This window comes from Suncus etruscus, chromosome 14 (assembly GCF_024139225.1).
Source record: "Suncus etruscus isolate mSunEtr1 chromosome 14, mSunEtr1.pri.cur, whole genome shotgun sequence".
NCBI lineage: Eukaryota > Metazoa > Chordata > Mammalia > Eulipotyphla > Soricidae > Suncus > Suncus etruscus.
The window spans coordinates 92,177,399-92,200,608 of record NC_064861.1 but is presented as its reverse complement, the minus strand read 5'-3'; the positions used below and the strand labels follow the sequence as shown (position 1 = coordinate 92,200,608).

The window sequence follows — 23,210 nt, the reverse complement described above, 5'->3', positions numbered from 1 at the left end:
CCCATCCCCACTCCACATCTGGTAAACATCTGGCGAAGGGCCAGGGGGTGCTGTAGGAGATGAAGGACTGTGAGAGTGAGGCACAGAGCTCAGAGTTGGGGTGTCCCTGTCCTGGAATCATGGAGCAGGAATCTGTCAGTGCAGCCTGGGGGGTCCCCCTATCGGCCCTGCAGGACCCCACTGGAAAGTTAGGAGGACTGACTCACCCCAGATCTACCAGTGGTGCCTTCTTTTCCAAGGGCAGTGTGAAGGGGGCTTTATGGGGGGCTCTGCCCTGACCTGTGCCCCACACCCCGTAGCCTGCTCCTGCAACCAGCATGCCCGCCGCTGCAGGTTTAACTCCGAGCTCTTCCGGCTGTCGGGGGGCCGCAGTGGGGGTGTCTGTGAGCGCTGCCGCCACCATACTGCCGGGCGCCACTGTCACTACTGCCAGCCTGGCTTCTGGAGGGACCCTGGGCAGCCCCTCACCAGCCGCAAGGCCTGCCGGGGTGAGTGGGGTACATGACGCAAGTGGGGGCACCTGAGGAGGGCTGAAGGGAGGATACAGACCCCTGTGTCTGAAGGAGGGTCCACTGAGGCCCAGACACCCCCATTCCTGGCCTCTCTTCTCTTACATAGCCTGTCAGTGCCATCCCATCGGGGCCACGGGAAGCACCTGCAACCAGACTAGTGGGCAATGTGTCTGCAAAATTGGGGTCACCGGTGCCACCTGCAATCGCTGCGCCCCTGGATTTCAGCAGAGCCGCTCCCCCAAGATGCCCTGCCAGCGTGAGTATGGGCACATGGCTGGGGGACACAGTCTGGAGGGCACAGGTCAGGGGTCATAGGTTTAGGACAAAGGCTTGGGGTTACAGGTTTGGGGGGCCATAGCCCTAGGGTGGGTTCATAGGTCTGAGGCTCCAATGGTCTCAGGGGCCTGAAGTGGCCTGGATCCCTTGCAGTTAGGGGCTAGAGGCTGGGGCCAAGTCTTTGCAGGTGCAGAAACTGCTTCATCTCAGGGAGAAGAGACTCCTGGGGCCCTGGGCCTGGACAGCAGAGTCACTCTGGGTTTCCATGAGAGGTTTGGGGTAAAGACGGATAGCCCATAGCCAGAGAGATAGCATGGAGGTAAGGTGTTTGCCTTTCATGCAGAAGGACGGTGACTCAAATCCTGGCATCCCATTTGGTTCCCTGTGTCTGCTAAGGGCGATTTCTGAGCATAGAGCCAGGAGCAACCCCTGAGCGCTGCCGGATGTGACCCAAAAACAAGCAAACAAACAAAAAAGGATAGCCCAGGGCATAGGGTATTTCTTGCAAATGGCTGATCTGAGTTCGAGCCCCAGCATCCCATAAGGTCCATCGAGTCTGCCAGGAGCTATAGTTTTAGGGGTTATACCCAGTGGCGCTCAAGGGATACTCCTGGGTCTGTGCTCAGAAACACCCCTGGCAGGCTTGGGGGTTATATGAGATGCCGGGGTTCGAACCACTATTTGTCCTGAATCGGCTGCGTGCTAGGCAGACACCCCACTGCTGATCTGTGCAATCTCTCCGGCCCAATAGGAGTGATTTTTGAGTGTAGAGCCAAGAGTAACCCTTGAGCACTGCTAGGTGTGGCTCAAAGAGAAAAAAAAAATGGGGCCAGAGCAATAGCACAGCAGGGAAGGCATTTGCCTTGCCTGCAGCTGACCCAGGTTTGATCCCCAGCATCCCATAGGGTCCCCTGAGCCAGCCAGGAGTAATTTCTGAGCACAGAGCCAGGAGTAACCCCTGAGCGTCACCAATTGTGGCAAAAAAAGGGGGGGATTAATAGATCCTGGATTCCTTTGGAGAGATGGGAACATGTGTGGGTGAGACCCTGAGACACCCCCCCCTTTTTTCTCCTCTGGCAGGAATCCCAGAGGCTGCAACCACCACTGCTTTGCCAGTGGGTACTTACAGCTCAGGTACGATGGGTTAGCAGAGAGCTAGAAGTACGGGCATCGGGATGAGGTGGTTGGGCCCTGGGTGCCAATCCGGGACAGCATGTTGAGCCCATAGCCAAGAATCTGGGCACCCTGGCTGTCAATCAAGAATGTGGGGGTGGGGTGGGCAGCAGGTGGAGAATGCTGACGAGCCCCCTGCAACCAACCTGCCCTCCCCAGACCCTGAGTGCCAGCACTGCAACCGTCCAGCCCGGGCCGTGTACATGAGCCTCAGGAGGTTCTGTCAGCTGGATTATGGTGAGTTGCCAGTGTGAGTAAGGGGTAGAGGGGAGGCCCGGGGTTCCCGCAGCTATCCGGCATAAGTGAGACCATCAAGAAGGCACCAAAGTCACAATGACCAATTGTTAGGCTCCCTCCATCCAGGAGAAGTACATCCAAGTTCAGGAACATTTGTTTATTTTTGGTTTGGGGGGCATACTTGGCAGTGCTCAGGGGCTACTCCGGACTCTTTGCTTAGGAGTCACTCTTGATAGTAGCAGGGGAATCTTTGGGTGCTGGGAACTGAAACTGGGTTGGCCACATACAAGGCAAGAGCCCTTCCCGCTAGACAGAGACATTTCTGATCTGCTGCTGTCCTCAGCCCCAGCTTCCGATCCTAAACACCTGAACACCCTCTCGACACCTCAGAAAGTACAATTTTGCTAATCAACTTCCAGACTGACCCCCAATTCATCCTGGACCCCCTATCCACACAACATACCTCTTTTTTCAGGGCTCAGCTCTAAATGCCTTTTAACCTTGGTTTGGCCTCTTCTGCTTCTTTCCATAGGGTCATCCATAGGGTCTCCCTCACTTTTAAGTAATACTTAAAAGTATTTTATGATCCCCCAAGAACCCCACCCAAGTCCAGGCATCTGGGTCTGGACACCCTCTAGTGTTGGCTACAGTTCCTCTCCCATGAGATGCAAGCACCCCAATTAGGTTAAAACCCTGCCCTCCCTACTACACCCTTTCTTGACCCTGGACCAGGTCACCCCATCCTTCAGCCTTCACACCTCGAAAATTTCAAGGTATTCTGCTAGGAGAGATGGCTCAAAAGGCTGAACTGATGTGGGATCCCGGGGTCCAGATTCTCAGCACCATCTGGAGCGACTGCCCCAGGATTGTAGGGGCGAGGAAAACATCCCCGAATCCACCCTGATCTCTCTGTCCTATCATTGGGGAGGGCCCCAGGAATCCAGATGACCCCTACCCCCATCCTGGCCTGACTTCTCCCCTCCCCTCCCACAGTTCTCCGTGCACAGGTGCTGGGGTCGGTGGTGACGGCGGGTCCAGCGTGGCAACAGCTGGCAGTGACTGTGCTGGCTGTGTACAAGCAGCGGGCCCACGCCTTGCGCCCTGGCACCCAGGACGCCTGGGTGCCCCGGTCAGATCTGACTTGTGGCTGCTTAAGCCTCCGGCCAGGCACTGACTACCTACTGCTGGGCAGTGCATTTGGAGGCCCAGACCCCTCTCGCCTAGTCCTGGACCACCATGGCCTTGCGCTGCCCTGGAGGCCTCACTGGGCCCGGCCACTGCGCAGGTTGCAGCAGGAAGAGCGAGCTGGGGGCTGCCACACCCTGAAGCCCTCCACGTTGCATCCAGGGCCTGGGTACCAGAATGGGAACTGGGTAGCTTTAACAAGTGATGGAGAAAATCTGCATTGAAGGCAAGCAGGGCAACTTCTGGTCTCATGGTCTTCCGCCAACCAATCAGATGCTGAAAAAGCCCCTGACGTCATCAACATGGCGGACACTGGTTCAAGGGACTTCCCAGAAATGTGACCAGGGCTTTGGGTATCCAAGGGGACACTTGGCTTGGCCTGTCAGCTCAATAAAGTTTTGAGATTTGGGGGAATCTTTTTCCAAAGCCTAATCTGTGCTTGGCAGGGTATGAGAGACCCATAAAGGCCTTGAGTAAATCCATGGAGCCAAACATGGCCACACTGCCTACACCAAGGGCCAATCCAGTGAGAGAGCCGGTGTGATGTCCCAGCTTCCCTTCTTGTTGCTTGCTTAAAAGTCCCAGGGCTAGAAAAGATGGAACATGGGTCAAAGGAAAGGATCATAATGCCAGTTTTTAGAAAGTTCCAGCTTTAGGGACATTTGGGCTCTGAAGAAAAGGAAGCAAGGGGTTTTCGGTGATGGAATAAAGATGGTTCTGACTGGGATCCACCTGGTCTTGAAGCAGAGCCTATAAGCCTTAAAAACCCTTTCCTGGGAAAAAAGCCAATTGCCATGTGATTGGGGCCAAGCCGAATTATAGCCCCATCCAACAGTTGGTAGTGTTCAGAGGCCCATGTGGTGCTGGGGATGGAGCCCCGCAACCTTCCACGAGCAAAACATGTGCTGGGTCTTTTGAATTATCAGTCCACTCTTGACACAATATACCAAATCCATGTGTTAACTGTTGGGTTATTTGTCTTTTCCACTAGAAAATGTGCTCCATGGGAATAGGAATTGCATTCTTTTGTTGTTGTTATTGTATCTCTGTTTTATGGGCCACACCTGGCGAGGCTTACTCCTGGCTCTGCAATCAGGAAAATGCTTCTAACAGTGCTTAGGGGAATAGAACCTGGCCTGACCACAGCAAAGCAAATGCCCTGCCTGCTATACTATCTCTCTGGTCCCCAGAGATTTCATTCAGTTCATGGCTTTATCCCTTGCACTTAGAAAGATGCATGACAGATAGCTCAAAGACCGAAGGGAAGCAAGAACCCTGGGCTCATTACCCTGCATTCCATGGTTCCTCCAGTGACTTCTGTGCCACTTGTGACTGTCATGACCCAACCCCATTCCTAAATGTTTGTTCCAGAGAGATAAAACAGGAATTAATGCACTTGCATAGTCTGAGGATGAAGAGAATGAACCGGAGCACGGAGTGGCCATGGCACAGGGCCTGGTGCAGAAACAGAAAACCTTCAGGTTTATTATGTAAGTCCTGGGAGGTAGAATGAAGGAAGGCACAGAGGAGGGCAGTAAAAACCCTCCTGGTCGGAGTGGGAGTTGAGAATGGAGCTTTTGCAGGGAGAAGGCCAAGGGAGAGCTGTGGGAACCAGTAAGACCTGGAAGGCAAGGGGGCCTACTGCCTCCCACCCAGGGGCCAGGAGGTGGGAGATGAAAGTCCCGAGCAGGCCAGCCCCATCTGTTTCTGGTGACCCACACTTTGTTCCCAGAGCCCGAGACGAATGGGCGTGAAATCCACATCTGGGACCCACCTCCGGCCTCCGCCTCCGACTCTGGGCACCGAGCCCAGTGGGCTGTGCACCAGGGCAGGCTGCCCAGGTGGGCCCCAGAGCCAGGCGAGTTCCCTGCCCAGCTCTGGAATCCCTGGGGGCTAACTGGGAGCATGGTTTCCTCAAGGGCAGGGCTGATTGGGGAGGATTTGCCTGGCAGAGAGGAGCGGAAGAACCCCAATTAGAGAAAAGAGTCCCTACAGGAGCCCCAAAATCAGAGGAGACTCCCAAGGCCAGGCTGAGAACCCAGAAAGCACTATCATGAACTTACTTTTTTTTGAAGGCCACACCTTGTGGTGCTCAGGGGTTACTCCTGGCTCTGTGCTCAGAATTCACTCCTGGCAAGCTTGGGGGACTATATGGGATGCCGGGGATCTAATTGAAGTCCATCCGGGGTTGGCCGTATGCTATCACTCTGGCCCCAGGAACTTTAATTTTTTGGAGTTACACCCAGTGATGCTCAGGACTTATTCCTGGCTCCGTGCTCAGGAACCACTCCTGGCAGGTATGCCAGGAATATAACCCCAGTTGTCTGCATGCAAGGCAAGTGCCTTACGGGGAGGGCATTTGCCTTGCACACAGCCGACCCAGGTTCTATCTGAGGCATCCCATAGAGTCCCCTGAGCCTGCCAGGAGTAATTTCTGAATGTAGAATCAGGAATAACCCCTGAGAACCATTGGGTGTGGCTCCAAAACCAAGCAAACAAAGGCAAGACAAGCCCCTACCCACTGTACTATAACCTCAGTCCCTCCATCATGGAAATGGCTGAGCTCATCGGGAGGGCAGAGAAGGCCTGAACGCACCCTGAGGCCCAGAGAAAATGACATCTGGTCTGGAAAGATACAAGAGGTGACTGGTCACCTCAAAACAAGGAAGGGGACAGACTTTCTGTCCAGGGGTATTGGCCAACTATTGACAGCAGTGACTAGGGGGAAGGGCAGGCTGAATTTGAGGTACTAGAATTACCAAAAAAGAGTGGGGGAAGGAAAAAAAGACGGGTCTGACTCCCCAAGCCAATTCATGGCCTTTGAGGAACATAGTATAGCAGCAGTGACAGTTAGAAACAGGTCCTGCGGGCCAGAGCAGTGGTGCAAGCGTTAGGGCATTTGCCTTGCACAGTGGTGCAAGCGTTAGGGCGTTTGCCTTGCACGCACTAACGTAGGACTGAGAGCGTTTTTTTTTGGGGTTTTTTTTTTTTTTTTTTTGGTTTTTGGGCCACACCCAGTAATGCTCAGAGGTTACTCCTGACTATGCGCTCAGAAGTCGCTCCTGGCTTGGGGGACCATATGGGACACCGGGGGATTGAACCGCGGTCCGTCCTAGGCTAGCGCTGGCAAGGCAGACACCTTACCTCTAGCGCCACCACGCCGGCCCCAGACAGCGGTGTGATCCCCGGGTGTCCCATGTGGTCCCCAAGCCAGAAGTGATTTCTGAGCGCATAGCCAGGAGTAACCCCTGAGCATCACTGGGTGTGGCCCAAAAATAAAAATAAAATAAAATAAAATAGAAACCAAGTCCTTGCAAGACACTGTAACCCACAGAGCAGGTTTGGGGGAAACTGAAGGGGCTGTGGATGAAGAGCTTGGGGGAGACTCTGGATGAAGAGCTTGGGGGAGCCTCTGACAGAAGACACCCCTTCCCTCAATTCTGCATCCTGGGAAATACAGCACAGTACAAGATGCTCTGACCCCACTTGATCCCCAGGGATCAACCCTGGGGCCCTGGGACACCAAAATAATCCGCCCTTTCGTGGGCTTGTTCCTCTCCCCCCCTCGGCCTTCTCTCTACAGATGTGCATGTATGTATCTGCGTGCCTGGCCATGGAGCCACCTCGTTTTCCAGAGCGCCTCCCTTTTGGGTCCCCTGGTGGGTCTCTTTTTGGGGTCCAGCTCGCCCTCGGTTCCTCCTTCCCCGCCCCAGAGCTGCATTTGGCCACCGCCGCCGCCCTCGGTCCCTCGCCAGTCCTCTGCCTCCCTCTCCTGGCCAGCTGCAGGCACCGCGCCCCGGTCTCCCAGGGGATCCCCCACAGCCGCGTTAAGGCAGCCCCCCCTGGCTGATCAAGAGCCGAGCAGGGGCTAAAGGCGGGGGTGCAGGTTTCCCTGGATCCCCCCGGATCTCCATGAGCCGGGAACCCCCTGGACCATCCGAGGCCAGCGCCCTGGAAGATGGAAGGAGACAGCTGATGACTTTCCCAGCTCCACCTTAAGCCTCTTCCCTTCCCCCTTCTGCGGAGGAGGAGAGTTGCCAACTGGGGGGGCCCCAGGTGTCCCCAACACCCCAAGCTCAGAGTCCCCAGCTCTTCCCTCCTCCAACACCCTTCCACCCTGCTCCTGGGATGCTCACGTCCCTTCATGTACCCACACGCCATCCCCAGGAATTGGGCACCTGCCCCCCCCATCTAATGCACACACACACACACACACACACACACACACACACACACACACACACACACACACACACCAGGGGGAAAATGAAATAAAACAAGAAGAGAGGGAGGGATGGAGGAGGGAGGAAGCGACAGGAGAGAAGAGACAGAGAAGAGGAAGCAGGAGGGAGGGAGAGAGAGAGGGAGAGTGAGAGGAGAGAGAGAGAGAGAGAGAGAGAGAGAGAGAGAGAGAGAGAGAGAGAGAGAGAGAGAGAAGAAGGAGGAGGAGGAGGAGGTGAAGAAGGGAAAAGAGACAGGAGAGGAGGAGGAGGTGGGAGAGAGAGAGAGAGAGAGGCAGGAGAGGAGGTGAGAGCAGAAAGCAAGATGATGGAGATATTGAGTTAGGGGGTCTGGGGGAGCCTGGAGAAGAGCAAACCAAGAGGGGTTGTGGGTGGGGAAGCCAGAGGTAACCACGGGGAGCAGCTGCAGGCAGGCAGCGAGGTGGAGGATCCGAGGCAGAGAGAAGCTGAAAGGTTGGGGAGCAAAGAGGGAAAGAAGAGGGGAGAGGAGAGGGGAGTGGGGTTTGTTTTTGGGGGGAGTGGGGGAGGCCTAGTCCCCGCTGCCTGGGTACTGGGGGGGTAGGGAAAGCCAGAGTCCCCCGTGGCTGGAGGCGAGGCTGGACGTCCAGTCCTGGAAGGAGAGTCCCCCCAAAGAGGAGAGAGAGGGAGGAGCCCAGGGGGGCAGGGCTGCAGGAAGGGGGTGCTCCAGGCCTCCTGGGAATGGGGGCGGCAGCGGGGCTGGGCGCACCTCGAGCGCTGATCCTCTGGGCTGCGCTGGGGGCCGCAGGTAAGGTGCGGGCACCCCCCGAGTGGAGGGTGGGGGTGGGGTGCCGAGGCGAGGCGAGGGAGGGGTTCAGGCTGCTGTCTCCCCAGCACACCTCGGACCCGCACCTGACCCTGAGAATTGGTGGAGCTACAAGGAGAATCTCCAGGGAAACTTTGTGCCAGGTGCCAGGGAAACTGCAGCTGCGGGAGGGTGAGGGTTCCCCCTCGCTGCCTTCCTGGGGCACCCCCAACCCTCTCCTGCAACCACCCGAGGAGTCCCAGCCCCTTCCTCCCCGCAGCCCTCCGGAGTCCGAGCCTCACCATGGGACATTAAACATGCGCATTTTAAGTAGCGAGTGGGAGTGCATGGAAGGAGAATGGGGGGATGGATACATGCGCGTGTGTGTGTGTGTGTGTGTGTGTGTGTGTGTGTGTGTGTGTGTGTGTGTGTGTGTGTTGGTGGGGAGGCGCAGGTAGGTGCTAATTTCTGCAAAGAAGCAGAGGTTGGGTGCCCCCCCAAACCTCCCCGCCTCCACTTCTCTTGCAACTCCTTTTCACCCCCCTGTAAGATCCAGCTGTGGGACGGGAGACAGAAAGAACTACAACTCCCACAGGCACCGGGGCAGGCAGGTAGCCAGTGGGGAAGGCGGGTGATCCCCCAATGCCTGCAGGGAGTTGTAGTTTCTCCGATGACTTCACTAGCTCTGAGCCTCAGAAACTGGATGGTGGTAGGGGAATTTCAGGATTTTCCTGCCCGGATCTCAGTATCACACAGACACACAGAAAGACAGACAGGCAGGCAGGCAGGCAGGCAGGCAGACACCCCCCCCACCAAAGTCTAGGTCCCTGGCCCTTCCCCTCCTGGGATCCAGGAGTCCAGATCCTAAGCTCCTAAACTTAGGGACCCAGCCCCTCTGTCTGAGTCCCTTTCCTTCCTGCTCTGCTCCTGCGCCCAGGTCCCCCTTTCTGGGGCCTGGTGAACGCAGCCTGGACTCTGTGCGCCGTGGGGAAGCGACAGAGCCCCGTGGATGTGGAACTCAAGAGGGTCCTCTTCGACCCCTTTCTGCCCCCGCTGAGGCTCAGCACTGGGGGAGAGAAGGTAAGAGGCTTGGGGGTGACCGCATGCATGACAGGAGCATGTAGGTGGGTTGGGTTGGGGTGCTGAGGTACAAGGCCAGTCATGGGGAAATGGGGTTCACAGAGGCTAGAGAGTAGGTTTATCTTTTAGGGGGTTTCTGAGCAACTTCTGGTGCTCAGAGGTTACTCCTGGCTCTGCACTCAGGGATCACTCCTGGCAGGCTCAGGGGATCCTATAGGATGCCGGGGATCAAACCTTGGTTGGCCGCATGCAAGGCAAACTTCCTCCCCGCTGTGCTGTCAAAGCTTGAGAAGCCCTCTAGCCATCACCTCAACTCCAAGAAACAGGCGCTATTCTTCCTTATTTCTGAGATAGAATAGGGAGGCACAGAGAGGTTAAATTCCTTGCCTGGGACCACACAGTGAGGGTGCCAGCACTGGGTTGCCAGTCCTGGCAGGAGGGTTTCTATAATCCGTATTGCCCACTTGGTAATACCAGTTGGTTTTATTTTGTTGTTTGGGGACAGATCCCGGAGGTGACCCGGGGCTCCTCCTGGCTCTGGGCTCAGGTTGTTTCCAAAGGTGCTCTGGGGACAGGACTATAGAGAAGCAAACCCCAGTGTCCTGCATACAAAATATGCACACAACTCTATCTCTGACCAAATCATCCAAATTCCTTTCGTTTGATTGATTTTGGAATTTTGGGCCACCCTCGACAGCAGTTGGGGATTACTCCTCACTCTATGCTCAGCAATTACTCCTGGCAGGTTCAGGGGACCATATAGGATCCCAGGGATTGAACTCAGGTCGGCTGCATGCAAGGCAAATGCCCTGCCTGCTGTGCTATGGCTCCAGCCCCTTGATTTTTTGGGAGGGCCACACCCAGTGGTGCTCAGGGGTTACTCCTGGCTATCTGCTCAGAAATAGCCCGTGGGGGCCAGCGGCGAGGTGGCGCTAGAGGTAAGGTGTCTGCCTTGCAAGCGCTAGCCAAGGAAGAACCGTGGTTCGATCCCCTGGTGTCCCATATGGTCCCCCCAAGCCAGAGGCAATTTCTGAGCCCTTAGCCAGGAGTAACCCCTGAGCATCAAACGGGTGTGACCCGAAAAACAAAAAAAAAGAGAGAAAAAAAGAAATAGCCCCTGGCAGGCACGGGAGGGGGGACCATACGGGACGCCGGGATTCGAACCAACCACCTTGGGTTCTGGGTCGGCTGCTTGCAAGGCAAACGTCGCTGTGCCATCTCTCTGGCCCCAACCCTCGATTATTTTTTAAATAAGACTGCCACCATCCTTCACACTGCTGTCCTCCCCTCAGACAGAGGCTATTTAAGTCTTTTCACTTCTCATCCCCACCATCACCCTGGTCTGGCACCTGCTTCTCTGCTGCCTGCAATCCATTTGCCATGCCAAGGAATTGTTTAATGTCCCAAACCTGGGCCAGGGACATGGCTCAGAGGGCTGCGGTGCATGCTTTGCATGTGGGAGTCCCAGTGTTGACCCCTACATGGGTCCTTCTATTTTCTTTTCAATAATTCTGGTGCAACCCCCTTTTAAAAATACTCAACACACACACACACACACACACACACTCACACAATAAATTTCCAGGGACTGGAGTGATAGCACAATAGGAGGGAGTTTGCCTTGCATAAGGGTTTGATCCCCAGCATTCCATATGGTCCCTTGAGCCTGCCATGAGTGATTTCCCAACTCAACTATCCTTTTAGAAATCAGATAGCAGGGGCCGGGCGGTGGCGCTAGAGGTAAGGTGCCTGCCTTACCTGCGCTAGCCTTGGACGGACCTCGGTTCAATCCCCCAGCATCCCATATGGTCCCCCAAGCCAGGAGCGACTTCTGAGCACATAGCCAGGAGTAACCCCTGAGCGTCACTGAGTGTGGCCCAAAAACCAAAAAAAAGAAAAGAAATCAGATAGCAGTTTCTATGTATGTTGTTTACATGAAGTTATTGAAATACAAATTCAAAATGCTGAGCTTTGCCCACAAGAGCCATCACTGTTCTCTCCTTTCACTTTCTGCTCCCATTTGCCTCTTTGCTGTCAATCAGGCCACCCCAGGACCTTTACACATGCTCTTTCTGATCCAACCTTTGCTGAATGACAGATGTGCGCTGGGCAGTAGCGCTCTCTCTCTCTCTCTCTCTCTCTCTCTCTCTCTCTCTCTCTCTCTCTCTCTCTCTTTGTCTCTGTCTCTGTCTCTCTGTCTCTGTCTCTGTCTGTCTCTGTCTCTGTCTCTGTCTCTGTCTCTCTCTGTCTCTCTGTCTCTCTGTCTCTCTCTCTCTCTCTCTCTCTCTCTCTCTCTCTCTCAGTGGTTCTCTGATGGCCTCCACCTCTCCCACAGCTCCGGGGAACCCTGTACAACACCGGCCGCCACGTCTCCTTCCTGCCTGCACCCCGGCCGGTGGTCAACGTGTCTGGGGGCCCCCTCCTTTATAGCCATCGTCTCAGTGAACTGCGGCTGCTCTTCGGGGCGCGCGATGGAGCCGGCTCTGAACACCAGATCAACCACCAGAGCTTCTCTGCTGAGGTGATGGCCGCTGACCTTTGACCTTTGCTATGTGTCAAGCCAATCCCTCCTACCTGATGCTCCTTTTAATGCCTCATCCCACCTTCCTTCATAAAACACCCCTCAACCTGATCCTTTTGGGGGGGGACTATTGGGCCAGACCCCCACAGTGCTCAGGAGCTACTCCAGGCTCTGTGCTCAGGATTGTTCCTGGTGACATTGTGATGCTCATGATCAAACCAGCCTGCAGTGTGCAAAGTCATGCTCCAGCCCCCTTAACCTGACTCAGGGTCCATCTCTCTGCCCTTTCCACTGGGGGGGGGGACCCCCAATCTGTGCTCCCCACCCTCCAGGTGCAGCTCATCCACTTCAACCAGGAACTCTATGGGAACCTCAGTGCTGCCTCTCGGGGCCCCAATGGCCTGGCTATTCTCAGCCTATTTGTCAATGTAAGTCCATTCCATTGGGAGGGCTGGGGACTGGGACCCTGAGATCTGGATGTGGAAGAAGAGGGGGCGGCGGGGTCCCCAGACTCCTGGGTACCCAGGGAGGAAGGGAATGAAGACTTGGACTTCGGGGTGCCTGCTCCACCCCTTGTCCCCTCATCCAGGTGGCAGGAAGCTCCAACCCTTTCCTGAGCCGCCTCCTGAACCGGGACACCATCACCCGCATCTCCTACAAGAGTGAGTCCCAGCTGAGTTGGGGGACAGCCGGTCAGAACCGAGGGGTCTTTCCCAGGGGCCCCCCTTTCACTCCAGCCTGCTTACTCCTGCAGATGATGCCTATTTCCTCCAAGACCTGAGCCTGGAGCTTCTGTTCCCTGACTCCTTTGGATTCATCACCTACCAGGGCTCTCTCAGCACCCCGCCCTGCTCCGAGACGGTCACCTGGATCCTCATCGACCGGGCCCTCAATATCACCTCCCTCCAGGTGACCAGTCAGTCCTCCTGCCATCACTGGGACTGTCAATCTACATCCGGGCTCTCGGCCTCCTGTCACCTTCAGTAGGTGGGGTGGGGCGGGGCCACGCCAAGGTCCGCCCATCCGGCCGAAGGGGCGGTGCCACGCCGAGCCCCGCCCATCAGCGACATTGATTGGACAGGCTCACCAAGTCCCGCCCACCTGGCCGAAGGGGTGCAGTTATACCCACCCAGGCCACAGGGTTGGACTATCCCAAGCTCCGCCCACAGTGGGTGTGGCTGCACCAACACTCGCCCATCTGGCTGCAGGGGCTTCACCAAGCACTTCTCACCTGGTCACAGGGGTGGAGCTGCACCAGACCCCGCCCACTCAACCACAGGGAGGGCTGCACCAAACCCCACCTATCTGGCCGCAGGGGCGGGGCTTCACTAAGTCCCTCTCACTCAGCCACACGGGTGGGGCAGCATCAAACTCCGCCCACCTGGTTGAAGGGGTGGGTTACACTAACCACAGGGCTGAACTCTCGCAAGCCCCGTCCATAGTGGGTGGGGGCTGAATCAAGCCACGCCCATCATGCAGCAGGCAGGGGCCTGGCTTCACCAAGCACCTCCCACCCAGTCACATGGCTGGGGCTGCAGCAAGCCCTGCCCACCCGGCCTAAGGGGCGGGGTTACACCAACCACAGGGCTGGACTATCACAAGCCCCGCCTCTGGTGGGTGGAGCTACACCCAACCATCCTGTCTAGTTATAGGGGCGTGGCTTCGTCAAGCACCTCCCACCAGGCCGGTGGGTGTGGCGGCAACAAACCCCACCCACCTTTCCTATGGGTTACACCAACCACAGGGCTGGGCCATCGCAAGACCCGCCCATAGTGGGTGGGGCTACATCAAACGCGCCTATCAGAAAGTAGGGGCGTGACTTAAAAGCCCCTCCCACTAGGCTAGGTGGGTGTGGTCGCATCGAGCCCCGCCTACCTGCCTCCAGGAGCGCGGCCTCCAGCGAGCTGTCAGAGGTGTCACTGCACCGTTCCCAGCGCCTGCCTTCCCCTTCCCCTTCCCCGGCAGATGCACTCGCTGAGGCTCCTGAGCCAGAATCCTCCGTCCCAGATCTTCCAGAGCCTCAGCGGTAACGGCCGGCCCCTGCAGCCCTTGGCCCACAGGGCCCTGAGGGGCAACAGGGACCCCCGGCACCCCGAGAGGCGCTGCCGAGGCCCCAACTACCGCCTGCATGGTAGGGTCCAGCCCGCATCCCCGCCACGTCTTGGTCTGGGTCGACCCCGCCTGTGTGTCTCCCCTGATCCAGTCCGGTCCCCCCACCCCACGCCACCCTGCGTGTCCCCTGTGCGGTGTCTGTCTGTCTGTCTGGTCGAGCTGTCACTTGCTTTCTCCCTTCTCCCCATGTGTCAGCGTGGTTCGGTCCAACCGCCCCGGTTTGTCTTCCCTCCTCACCGCTTGCAACCTGCCACACTCGCTCTGTGACTCGACCCGACCCCCCGGGCTGCCTGGTGGTACGGTTCATGAGGTTCATGACTGGGCCCCCCAAGTTTCTCTGGCTCTCCAGGCCAGTCCGGTCTCCACGAGCAGAATGAACCCGGTCCCCTCTCGTCCTGTCCTCCTTGGGTCTCGAACTGGCCTCCCTGGGTGCTTCAGCCCTGGGTAGCTGCCACCACCTTTCAGTGGTTAGACCCTGAGCTGACCCCCAATCTCTCTTCCTCTCCCCCAAAACCCTCTGCCACTGCCACCATCTAACCTGCACTTGGCCTGGCCTATTCCGGACCCCCAAATCCCAGCAAGCCTTCTGGTGGCAGAGCTTTTGCGCCCAGCCCACCCACTCACCCCCTTGCATGCCACCGTGTCTGGGGGCCTCTTGGGCCTGTTGCAAATTTAACGACACCCCTTCCCACTGCTTTTTCCAGTGGATGGTGCCCCCCAAGGTCGCTGAGACTCCCTCTTGAAGACTGCACCTGCCTGCCCAAGCCTTCCCCACCAGGGAAGGGAAGTCATCCTATTCCCCCAAACCCCCCAAAAAGAGCTATTAAAGGGACAGAATACTTGCTGTTTCTCTGGTCTGATTCTAGAAGCCGTGGGGGAAACACTTGGCTATTAGACTATTAGAGGGGAAAAAAATAGAAATTTGGGGTTGGAACTCGAATACAGCATTAGGCCTTGCTTGCGTGGGTTCTATCTCCTGCACCCCAAGGGACACTCCACCATCACCATCAACCAGTCACAGCAGGTGTGCAGATCCAGGAGAAATCCCAGAGTATCACCGGTGTGCCCCCCAAAAAACAAAAAAATAGATTAAAAAGAATGACAAACTTCTAGGCCACAATCTCGCACTTGGTAAATCACACGGCTCACCTGTGTATTTTTTTAATGTTTAATTTTGGGTCACACCCAGCAGTGCTCAGAGATTATTCTTGCCTCTGTGTTCAGAAGTCGCTCCTGGCAGGCTCGGAGGACCCTATGGGATGCCAGGATTCGAATCACCGTCCTTCTGCATGCAAGGCAAACGCCCTGCCTCCATGCTATCTCTCAGGGCCTCGCCTGTGTGTGCTTTTATTTCCAGGTCGGCGGGAACTAAATCCTTTAAGCTCGCTGCCCCTTTAAGAGACGCCGCTCCACACTCACCGTCTCCCCCACCCGCCCCAACTCGGCAGCACGCGCTGAGCCATGTGCTTCCCCCTCCCGCCCTCCTGATTGGTCCGATCTGGGTCAGCGTCCCGCCCCCAGCGCCGCGTCCCATTGGCTAAATGTAGGTCAGGGGCCCGCCCCCTCCGCGAGGCTTGTCAATTTCAGGCTCGCCGCCCCTCCCGCGCCCCGGCCCAGTCTTCCGGGATCGGAGCGTTCTCATTGGCTGCGGCTCTCGGGGGCTCGGCACGGTATTGGTCAGTCCCGCAGCCCGGGGCGGGCCCTCCACTTAGAAAAAAAAAGGAGGGGGTGTTTTGGTTTGGTTTGATGTTTTTTTTCCGCGAAAGAAGTTTGCTTTAGGCCCCGCCTCCTCCCGGCCGCCTCCTCCGGCCTCCCCCGCCCCTCCGCGCACACCTCTGGGTGCAGATCGCCGCGAGGAAGGAGAAGAGGAGGGAAGGGGAGCAAGAGGGCTTCAGGTGGTGCATGATCCAGGCTCGCCCACCTTGGAGCAGGAGCGCCTGGGGACCCCTGGGAGCCTTTTTGCCCAAGAGCCGACCGCCTCCTTTGCTCTGATCGCGCCCCCCCAGATTGCTTGCAAATTCTTGGGGGCCCCTCCTGAGTTGCACATGAGGATCGCAGATCCCCACCGCTCCTAGGCTGTGCAAGATCTTCTCGGAGGACCCTGGAGGCTCGCAAGATCCGCTCGCCCACCTCCCCAGCGGGCTGTCACTTTCGTCTGGCCTCGCCTCGGACGGACAGGCGGACAGGCGGGCGGGCAGGCCGGGCCTTCGCTTCTCCATGAGCCCCTGAGACTGCAGGGGGGCGATGGCGCGGCCCCTGAGCGACAGGCCTCCTCCCCCGGCCCCACTGCTGCTGGGCGGCCCGGCTGGGGCCCCCCCTGGAGGGGGTGCGCTGCTGGGGCTCAGGAGCCTTCTGCAGGGGACCAGCAAGCCCAAGGATCCAGCCAGCTGTGAGTCCTCACCCCCTCCTGGCTCAGCTCACACACACACCCTCTCCCCCTTAGGGACTCAGGTTATTGGGGCAATTTGGGGGTGACATACCTCCCTCCTGGCAGGCGGGGTCCATCCTCCTCACCTCCATCTACCCAAATTCCGAGGTGTCTTAGGTGTCTAGGCCCCAGCCTCTTGATTGCACCCCACCCTGCCAGGACCCCAAAGTCCCTCCGGCTGCAAAGAGGTTCCTTCGCCCTGCCCTGTCCAGCGCACGCGCCCCAAGTACCCAGAATCCAGGCCCCAGCCCCTCTTTGTCTTTCCAAAATCTCTTTGCTTTCCAAAATCTGGACCCCCCTGGGGGTCCAGGGAGGAGGGAGGGGGCGTGCCGGGTAGCCACCCGAGAGTGACACAGGCTGGGGCGGGGCCTGCTGGGGTCACATGGAGAGGAGGGATGTGGAATGTGCCCCAGGAATAGAGAGCGAGCGAGAGGGAGCCTTTCCAGGGTGTGGGGGCGGGGAAGAGGGGTGCTGTGGGGGTGCAAAGGCTAAGTGGCAAGGAATTACTGAGCTGTCCTTTATTCTCTCACCTGCCCGACCCCCCCTTTTCCTGTGTGTCCCCCATTTCTGTGCCAATTCCCCTCTCTGCGCCCTGTCGGCCTCCATCTCGCGCTTGCATCTTTTTCTGCACCCCTTGGTCCCCCCCAACTTCCACTCCTCCCTCCCTTCATCCATCACCTTCTTTCTGGACCTGCCTTCGGGTCCCTGACCCTTCCCTGTCCTCTCTGTCCTTTTTCCTTGCATCTCCACCCTGCTTGGGTGGGGTGTCCCTCTGTCTCTCTTTCCCTCCTGGTGTCTCGGATCCGGGGTGCTCTCCCTGGATCGCTCCCTTTGCCCGATCTCTCCCCACTCTCCACCCCAATCTGCACCCCTATCCCATCCCTGCACCCCCACATCCCATCCCATCCCATCCCGCAGGTCTCCTGAAGGAAAAGGAGCTCAAGGCGGCTCCAGTCCCCGGGCCGGGCCTGGAGACGGCGGGCCCGGCGGATGTCCCAGGTGGGGCGTCGGTGGGCGGCGGGTCCCCCCGGGCGCGCCCCGGGGCTGCACCGGGCCCGGGGCTGCTGGCACCGCTGCTGTGGGAGCGGACCCTGCCGTTCGGCGACGTGGAGTACGTGGATTTGGACGCCTTCCTCCTGGAGCACGGGCTCCCACCCAGCCCGCCGCCCCCGGGAGCCCCGTCACCCGCGCCCTCGCCCGCGCGCACCCCGGCACCCTCGCCTGGCCCGGGCTCCTGCAGCTCCGCTTCCCCCCGCTCCTCGCCGGGCCATGCCCCGGCCCGGGCTGCCCTCGGGGCGGCCGGTGGCCAGCGTGCAGGTGCGAGGCAGGGCCTGCACCCCGAAATGCCCTCGGTGGGTGGGGAACCCAGGCCGGGCGCACCCCAAGTCTGGCACCCTGGGGTCAGGCAGTGGGCACCGTCCTAGGCCTCGGGGATCAGAGGCGGGGCCTGCACCCCGGAGATGCACCCGGTGGGTGGGGAACCCAGGCCGGGCGCGCCCTAAATCTGAGACCCTTGGGTCAGGCAGTGGGCACTGTTGAAGGCCTGGGGGATCAGACGTGGGGCCTGCATCCCGGAGGTGCCCCCGGTGAGTGGGGAAAACAGGCCTGGCGCACCCCAAGTCTGGGATTCGGGGGTCAGGCAGTGGGCATCTCGTAGGCCTTAGGGATCAGAGACTACTAGGTGGTCAGAGCTGTGCAATTGCAGAAGGGGGACTTGGGCCCCTCCTTGCCAGGGGACCAGGCCACAGAGGATCCCAGATATTGGGGAGCCCAGGACAGCTCGGGTATAGACTAGGCTGAGCCGTCTTTCGAATCTGGGCCGGGAATCGGACCTGGGCTGGAGCCCCTGCACCGAACCCCCCAATTTTGGGGTGTGCCAGGCTGGCAGCGCTGGGGGCCAGGCTCCCCGGTGAAGGAAACCTAGATCGCAGCTGCTCTGAGGGCCCAGATCTCAGCTCTGCAGCTTGCACTGATGCTGCTTTCCAAAAATCCCCGAGGATCCGGGAACCGGGGAGCAATGGGGTGCAAAAGTATCCAAGGGGGCCGGTTCTTGTGCATTTATTTTCCAAGGAATGCCAGTCCGTGGAGATGCAGAGGGTCTACCCCCAGGGGAACCAGGCCTTGTTTGGGGGAGCCCGGGGCCCGCTGGCTGGCAGGTCCACAGACACTTCGGCTGCACCTGCCCGGGGTCAGGGCTCGGGTTGACCCCGCCCCGCCGCACATTCCCGCTCCACGTGAATCCAGCCGCCCTCCTGCTGTTCTGCGCATGCGCGGTCACGCGGAGGGGGCGGGGCCCGGGAGCGCGCGGGGGGGGGCGGAGCGGGAAAAGCAGGCGGCGCCACGTGACTCGGCCCTGAACCCGTGTCCTCATCTGGCCCCGGCCGGCTCGCTCTTAAAGGCGCAGGCCGCCGCGTCTCTGGGCAGAGCAGAACTCTGGCCTGGCCTTTCTTTTCCTTTCGGAGCTAGTAGTCTTCAAAGAGTCTCACCTGGATAGATTTGCGGGGGCCATGGCGTCCCCCAATCCGGCTTGTGCATGGATTGGAGCAAAGACTAGGGAGGAATCAATGAATGCAAGCCAACTAGGATTGGGCCTCGATTTCCCTGTTCCCTGTTTTAATTTTTTTTTTTTTTTTTTTTTTGGTTTTTGGGCCACACCCGTTTGACGCTCAGGGGTTACTCCTGGCTATGTGCTCAGAAATCGCCCCTGGCTTGGGGGGACCATATGGGACGCCGGGGGATCGAACCGCGGTCCTTCCTTGGCTAGCGCTTGCAAGGCAGACACCTTACCTCCAGCGCCACCTACCCGAGCCCCTGTTTTAATTTTTTGGGTTTCTTTTTTCTTTTTTTTTTCGGGGGGTCACATCTGGTGGTACTTAGGGGTGACATTCCTGGCTCTTCGCCCAGAGATCACTCCTGGCAGGCTCGGGGGACCCTATTGGGTGCCAGGGATGGAATCTGGGTCAGCTAAGTGTAAAGCCCTACCTGCTGTGGCTCTATCACTTGGACCCTAGTTTCCCTATTTTTTTTTTTTTTGGGTTTTTGGGCCACACCCGTTTGACGCTCAGGGGTTACTCCTGGCTATGTGCTCAGAAATTGCCCCTGGCTTGGGGGGACCATATGGGACGCCGGGGGATCGAACTGCGGTCCGTTCCTTGGCTAGCGCTTGTAAGGCAGACACCTTACCTCTAGTGCCACCTTCCCAGCCCCAAGTTTCCCTATTTTTCTTTTTTTGCTTTTATTGTTTGTTTGTTCTTGAGGTCACACCCGGGTAGTGCTCGGGTTCCTCCTGGCTCTAAGGCTCAGAAATCGCTCCTGGCAGGCTCTGGGGACCATATGGGATGCTGGGATTCCAACCACTGTCCTTCTGCATGCAAGGCAAATGCTTTACCTCCATGCTATCTCTCCGCCCCCGTTTTTTTTCTTTATTATGTTTTTGGGTCACACCTAGCAGTGCTGAGAGGTTACGCCCAGAAATCGCTCCTGGCAGGCTTGGGTGATCATATGGGATGCCCAGGATTGAATCGGTCCATGCCCTGTTGTCTTCATGTAAGGCAAATGCCCTACTACTGTGGTATCACACTAGCCCCTTAGTTTCCCTAGTTCATTTCTTTCTTTCTTTCTTTCTTTCTTTCTTTCTTTCTTTCTTTCTTTCTTTCTTTCTTTCTTTCTTTCTTTCTTTCTTTCTTTCTTTCTTTCTTTCTTTCTTTCTTTCTTTCTTCTTTCTCTCTCTCTTTCTTTCTTTTCTTTCTATTTTATTTATTAATTTTTTTGGTTTGGTGTTTGACGCTCAGGGATTACTTCTGGCTATGCGTTCAGAATCACTCCTGGTTTGGGAGGACCATATGGGACGTCAGGGGATCGAACCATGGTCCGTCCTAGGCTAGCGCTTGCAAGGGCAGACGCCTTACCTCTAGAGCCACCGCTCTGGCCCCTGGTTGTTTCCGTATTTCTGGTTTTTTGTTTTTTGTTTTTGGGTCACACCCGGCAGTGCTCAGGGGTTACTCCTGGCTCTATGCTCAGAAATCGCTCCTGGCAGGCTCTGGGGACCATATGGAATGCCGGGATTTGAACCACCGTCCTTCTGCATCTAAGGCACCTTACCACTGTGCTATCTTCTGCATCTAAACACCTTACCACTGTGCTATCTCTCAGGTGGTTTCCCTATTTCTAGCAGCATCATTGCTGCAAGGATTTTGGAGGATCTTTGTGACTTACAGTCCTTACACATCCATTTCTGGCAGACTAGAGGCTATACTAGTCCTCATTGTGAATGAATTGGTTCCCATGAGCAAAGGGAGCCCTGCTCCTCCTCGCATTGTAGTTAAGGTGATGCAGTTTTCATTTTTCTTATTTCCCCAAGGCCTGACCTCTCGGGACACTCCCAGCCCGGTGGACCCGGACACCGTGGAGGTGCTGATGACCTTTGAACCTGACCCTGCTGATCTAGCCCTGTCCAGCATTCCGGGCCACGAAACCTTTGACCCTCGGAGACATCGGTTCTCCGAGGAGGAACTTAAGCCCCAGCCCATCATGAAGAAGGCGAGGAAGATCCAGGTGCCCGAGGAGCAGAAGGTGAGGGTTATGAGGGACATGGCCTGGGCGTGGCTGTCTGGCACACGGGCCCTATGGGCCAGCTCTGCCCTTCCCTCCTGGCACACCCAGGGCTTTGCCCTAGGTACCATGGGCAGGGTGTTCTGGCCTGCTGCCAAGGCTGTGGCCTCGGGGCAGAAGCCTGGGGTGGTGTCCAGAAGCAGGTGTGCAGGTTTGGGGCGATTCGGCCTAGCACCTCTTTAGCCTGCTATGACACCTCCTTGGTTCTGATTGAATCAGCCTAGGGGCACATTGTCGCCAGGCCCTACTAGGCTGTTTCCTGGGCCTGCAGTGCTTGTGGGTGAGCTGCTTTCAATTTCCCCTGAGCAGTCAGGCTTCCATGCGGATTTGGGGTGCTTTGGCAGCAACTCATGTCTTTGGGGAGGTGAATGCCCAGCAGTGTTGGGGGGACTAGCTGTACCTCTTAACTATGCTGTGATATTTTGGGGGGTGAAAGTTCACATGTGGATATTCTCAGGGCTTGCTCTTGGCTCTGCACTCAGGACTATCATTCCTGGTGGTGTTGGGGGACCATATGGGATCAAACTTGGGTTGACTGCGTGCAAGGCAATCATTCTCCTTCCTGTATTATGGCTCTGGTCCCTCTACGGTCGAGATATAATATATTGATTTTTGAACCACACCCAGTGATGCTCAGGGGCTACTCTTGGCTCTGTGCTCAGGAATCTCTCCTGGCTGGCTTGGGGGACCATATGGGATGCTGGGGATCGAATCCGGGTCAGTCATGTGCAAGGCAAACACCCTCCCTGCTGTACTATCATTGATATTTTGCTTCTCTCCCCGTGTGTGACATCCAACTGCTTAGAGTTGCTGAGGTTAGCCCAGAAACCAATTCTAGAGGAGCTCTCTCTTACCCTGGCCAGCAGCCTCCAGGCTCTCATTAAATGGGGTTGTGAAGGGGCCCCTCTTGCAGAGCACCGGGCCTTCTGAAGATCCAGCCAGTCCTACTCAGCACTAGGATTCCAGGACTGGCAGTTTAGGGCCTGATCACCTGACTTCACTTGTTTGGGAGCAGGTGAGAAACACCTAAGGATTAGATCCCTATGCTGGGGGCTGAGGGGGAGCAGCAACTTCAGCCCATGGACGGGGAGAAATAACCTCCTGCCCCCTGTCTCTAGTCAAAGCTGGTCATTGGGGCCCCATAAGCTCACTTTTTCCTGTGCGGAGCAGCCCAGGTTGCCTTGGCAACCAGGTCAACGTAGCCCTGTGCTGTTAAGGTTTTATGGGATGCTGCATCCCGTCACTAAGGAATCTAGGCTTTCCTTAGCAACCGGGAGGCTGATGTATTTCTCTCCTAGCTCCCAGGCCCGGTTGCTAAGGGATAAGCATCTTAGCAATGAGAAGCTAACTGCAGCCAGACCTTGGTGGGAGCAGCGGGGCAGGGGTCGTTCTGGGTCTGTGTGCCTTGGGGAGGGTGCTTCAACTATTGCCAGGCACTTGCTTTTCTTGCCAACTCGGACCCTAGAAGGGTGAAAAACCCCTGGGAGCCTTTGGGTTCCACCTCCGGGCCAGGAGCCCCGGGGATGCCCGCTGGCCCCTCTGCAAGGCTCCAAGTTGCCCTCCTGGCCCTCATAGCCACCTTCGTTGTCCCCTCAACCAGGATGAGAAGTACTGGAACCGGCGGTACAAGAACAACGAGGCGGCCAAGCGGTCCCGGGACGCTCGGCGGCTCAAGGAGAACCAGATCTCGGTGCGGGCAGCCTTCCTGGAGAAGGAGAACGCGCTGCTGCGGCAGGAGGTGGTGGCCGTCCGCCAGGAGCTGTCCCACTACCGCGCCGTGCTGTCGCGGTACCAGGCCCAGCACGGGGCCCTGTGACACGCGCGGCCCCAGGACGGGACAATGCAGAGAAATACATTTATATTTTTAAGAAAACGCCAGCCCCTGTGCCCCGGCCCCGCTGCACCTCTCCCGTGCAGGGGGGAGCGGGCGGGTCCCCCCGGGTGCTTGGGGCCAGCACTTCGGGTGGTCTCCCCGAACGCGGTCGGTCCTGAATAAATCTTGAGAACCCCGGAGCCAGCTTTCGTGGGGGACACTCCAGGCCGCGGTCCTGTTGGGGAGCAGCTGACCCTG

General features: G+C 57.6%; 3 protein-coding genes across 3 annotated transcripts in view; all 3 read left to right on the top strand.

Annotated features, from left to right (window-relative positions):
- The window catches only part of NTN5 (netrin 5), a 7,155-nt gene extending 3,431 nt beyond the window's left edge, over nt 1-3,724 (top strand). The window contains exons 2-7 of the mRNA XM_049787556.1: nt 300-488; nt 619-768; nt 1,869-1,922; nt 2,121-2,198; nt 3,192-3,584; nt 3,657-3,724. Coding sequence (XP_049643513.1) covers nt 300-488; nt 619-768; nt 1,869-1,922; nt 2,121-2,198; nt 3,192-3,584; nt 3,657-3,724 — 932 coding nt within the window. The remainder of the gene's footprint in view (nt 1-299; nt 489-618; nt 769-1,868; nt 1,923-2,120; nt 2,199-3,191; nt 3,585-3,656) is intronic.
- A 4,479-nt stretch (nt 3,725-8,203) lies between these two features.
- Nucleotides 8,204-14,942, top strand: CA11 (carbonic anhydrase 11). The gene is made up of 9 exons (XM_049786316.1): nt 8,204-8,390; nt 8,477-8,551; nt 9,325-9,467; nt 11,803-11,988; nt 12,321-12,416; nt 12,578-12,650; nt 12,743-12,897; nt 13,954-14,119; nt 14,805-14,942. Exons 1-9 carry the CDS (start codon nt 8,324-8,326, stop codon nt 14,828-14,830), a joined length of 987 nt encoding a protein of 328 aa, XP_049642273.1. The 5' UTR covers nt 8,204-8,323; the 3' UTR covers nt 14,831-14,942.
- A 941-nt stretch (nt 14,943-15,883) lies between these two features.
- On the top strand, nt 15,884-23,113 carry DBP (D-box binding PAR bZIP transcription factor). Its single transcript, XM_049786317.1, has 4 exons — nt 15,884-16,489; nt 17,447-17,845; nt 20,889-21,100; nt 22,740-23,113. The coding sequence occupies exons 1-4, from the start codon at nt 16,345-16,347 to the stop codon at nt 22,953-22,955; spliced, it is 972 nt and encodes a 323-aa protein (XP_049642274.1). The 5' UTR covers nt 15,884-16,344; the 3' UTR covers nt 22,956-23,113.
- Nucleotides 23,114-23,210: the final 97 nt, after the last annotated feature.

Coding starts and splice junctions, on each gene's coding strand:
- DBP (XM_049786317.1), top strand. CDS start 16,345: ATGGCGCGGCCCCTGAGCGACAGGCCTCCTCCCCCGGCCCCACTGCTG. Junction 16,490..17,446: donor GCCCAAGGATCCAGCCAGCT/GTGAGTCCTCAC, acceptor CCCATCCCGCAG/GTCTCCTGAAGGAAAAGGAG. Junction 21,101..22,739: donor AGGTGCCCGAGGAGCAGAAG/GTGAGGGTTATG, acceptor CCCCTCAACCAG/GATGAGAAGTACTGGAACCG.
- CA11 (XM_049786316.1), top strand. CDS start 8,324: ATGGGGGCGGCAGCGGGGCTGGGCGCACCTCGAGCGCTGATCCTCTGG. Junction 12,417..12,577: donor TTCTCAGCCTATTTGTCAAT/GTAAGTCCATTC, acceptor CCCCTCATCCAG/GTGGCAGGAAGCTCCAACCC. Junction 12,898..13,953: donor TCAATATCACCTCCCTCCAG/GTGACCAGTCAG, acceptor CTTCCCCGGCAG/ATGCACTCGCTGAGGCTCCT.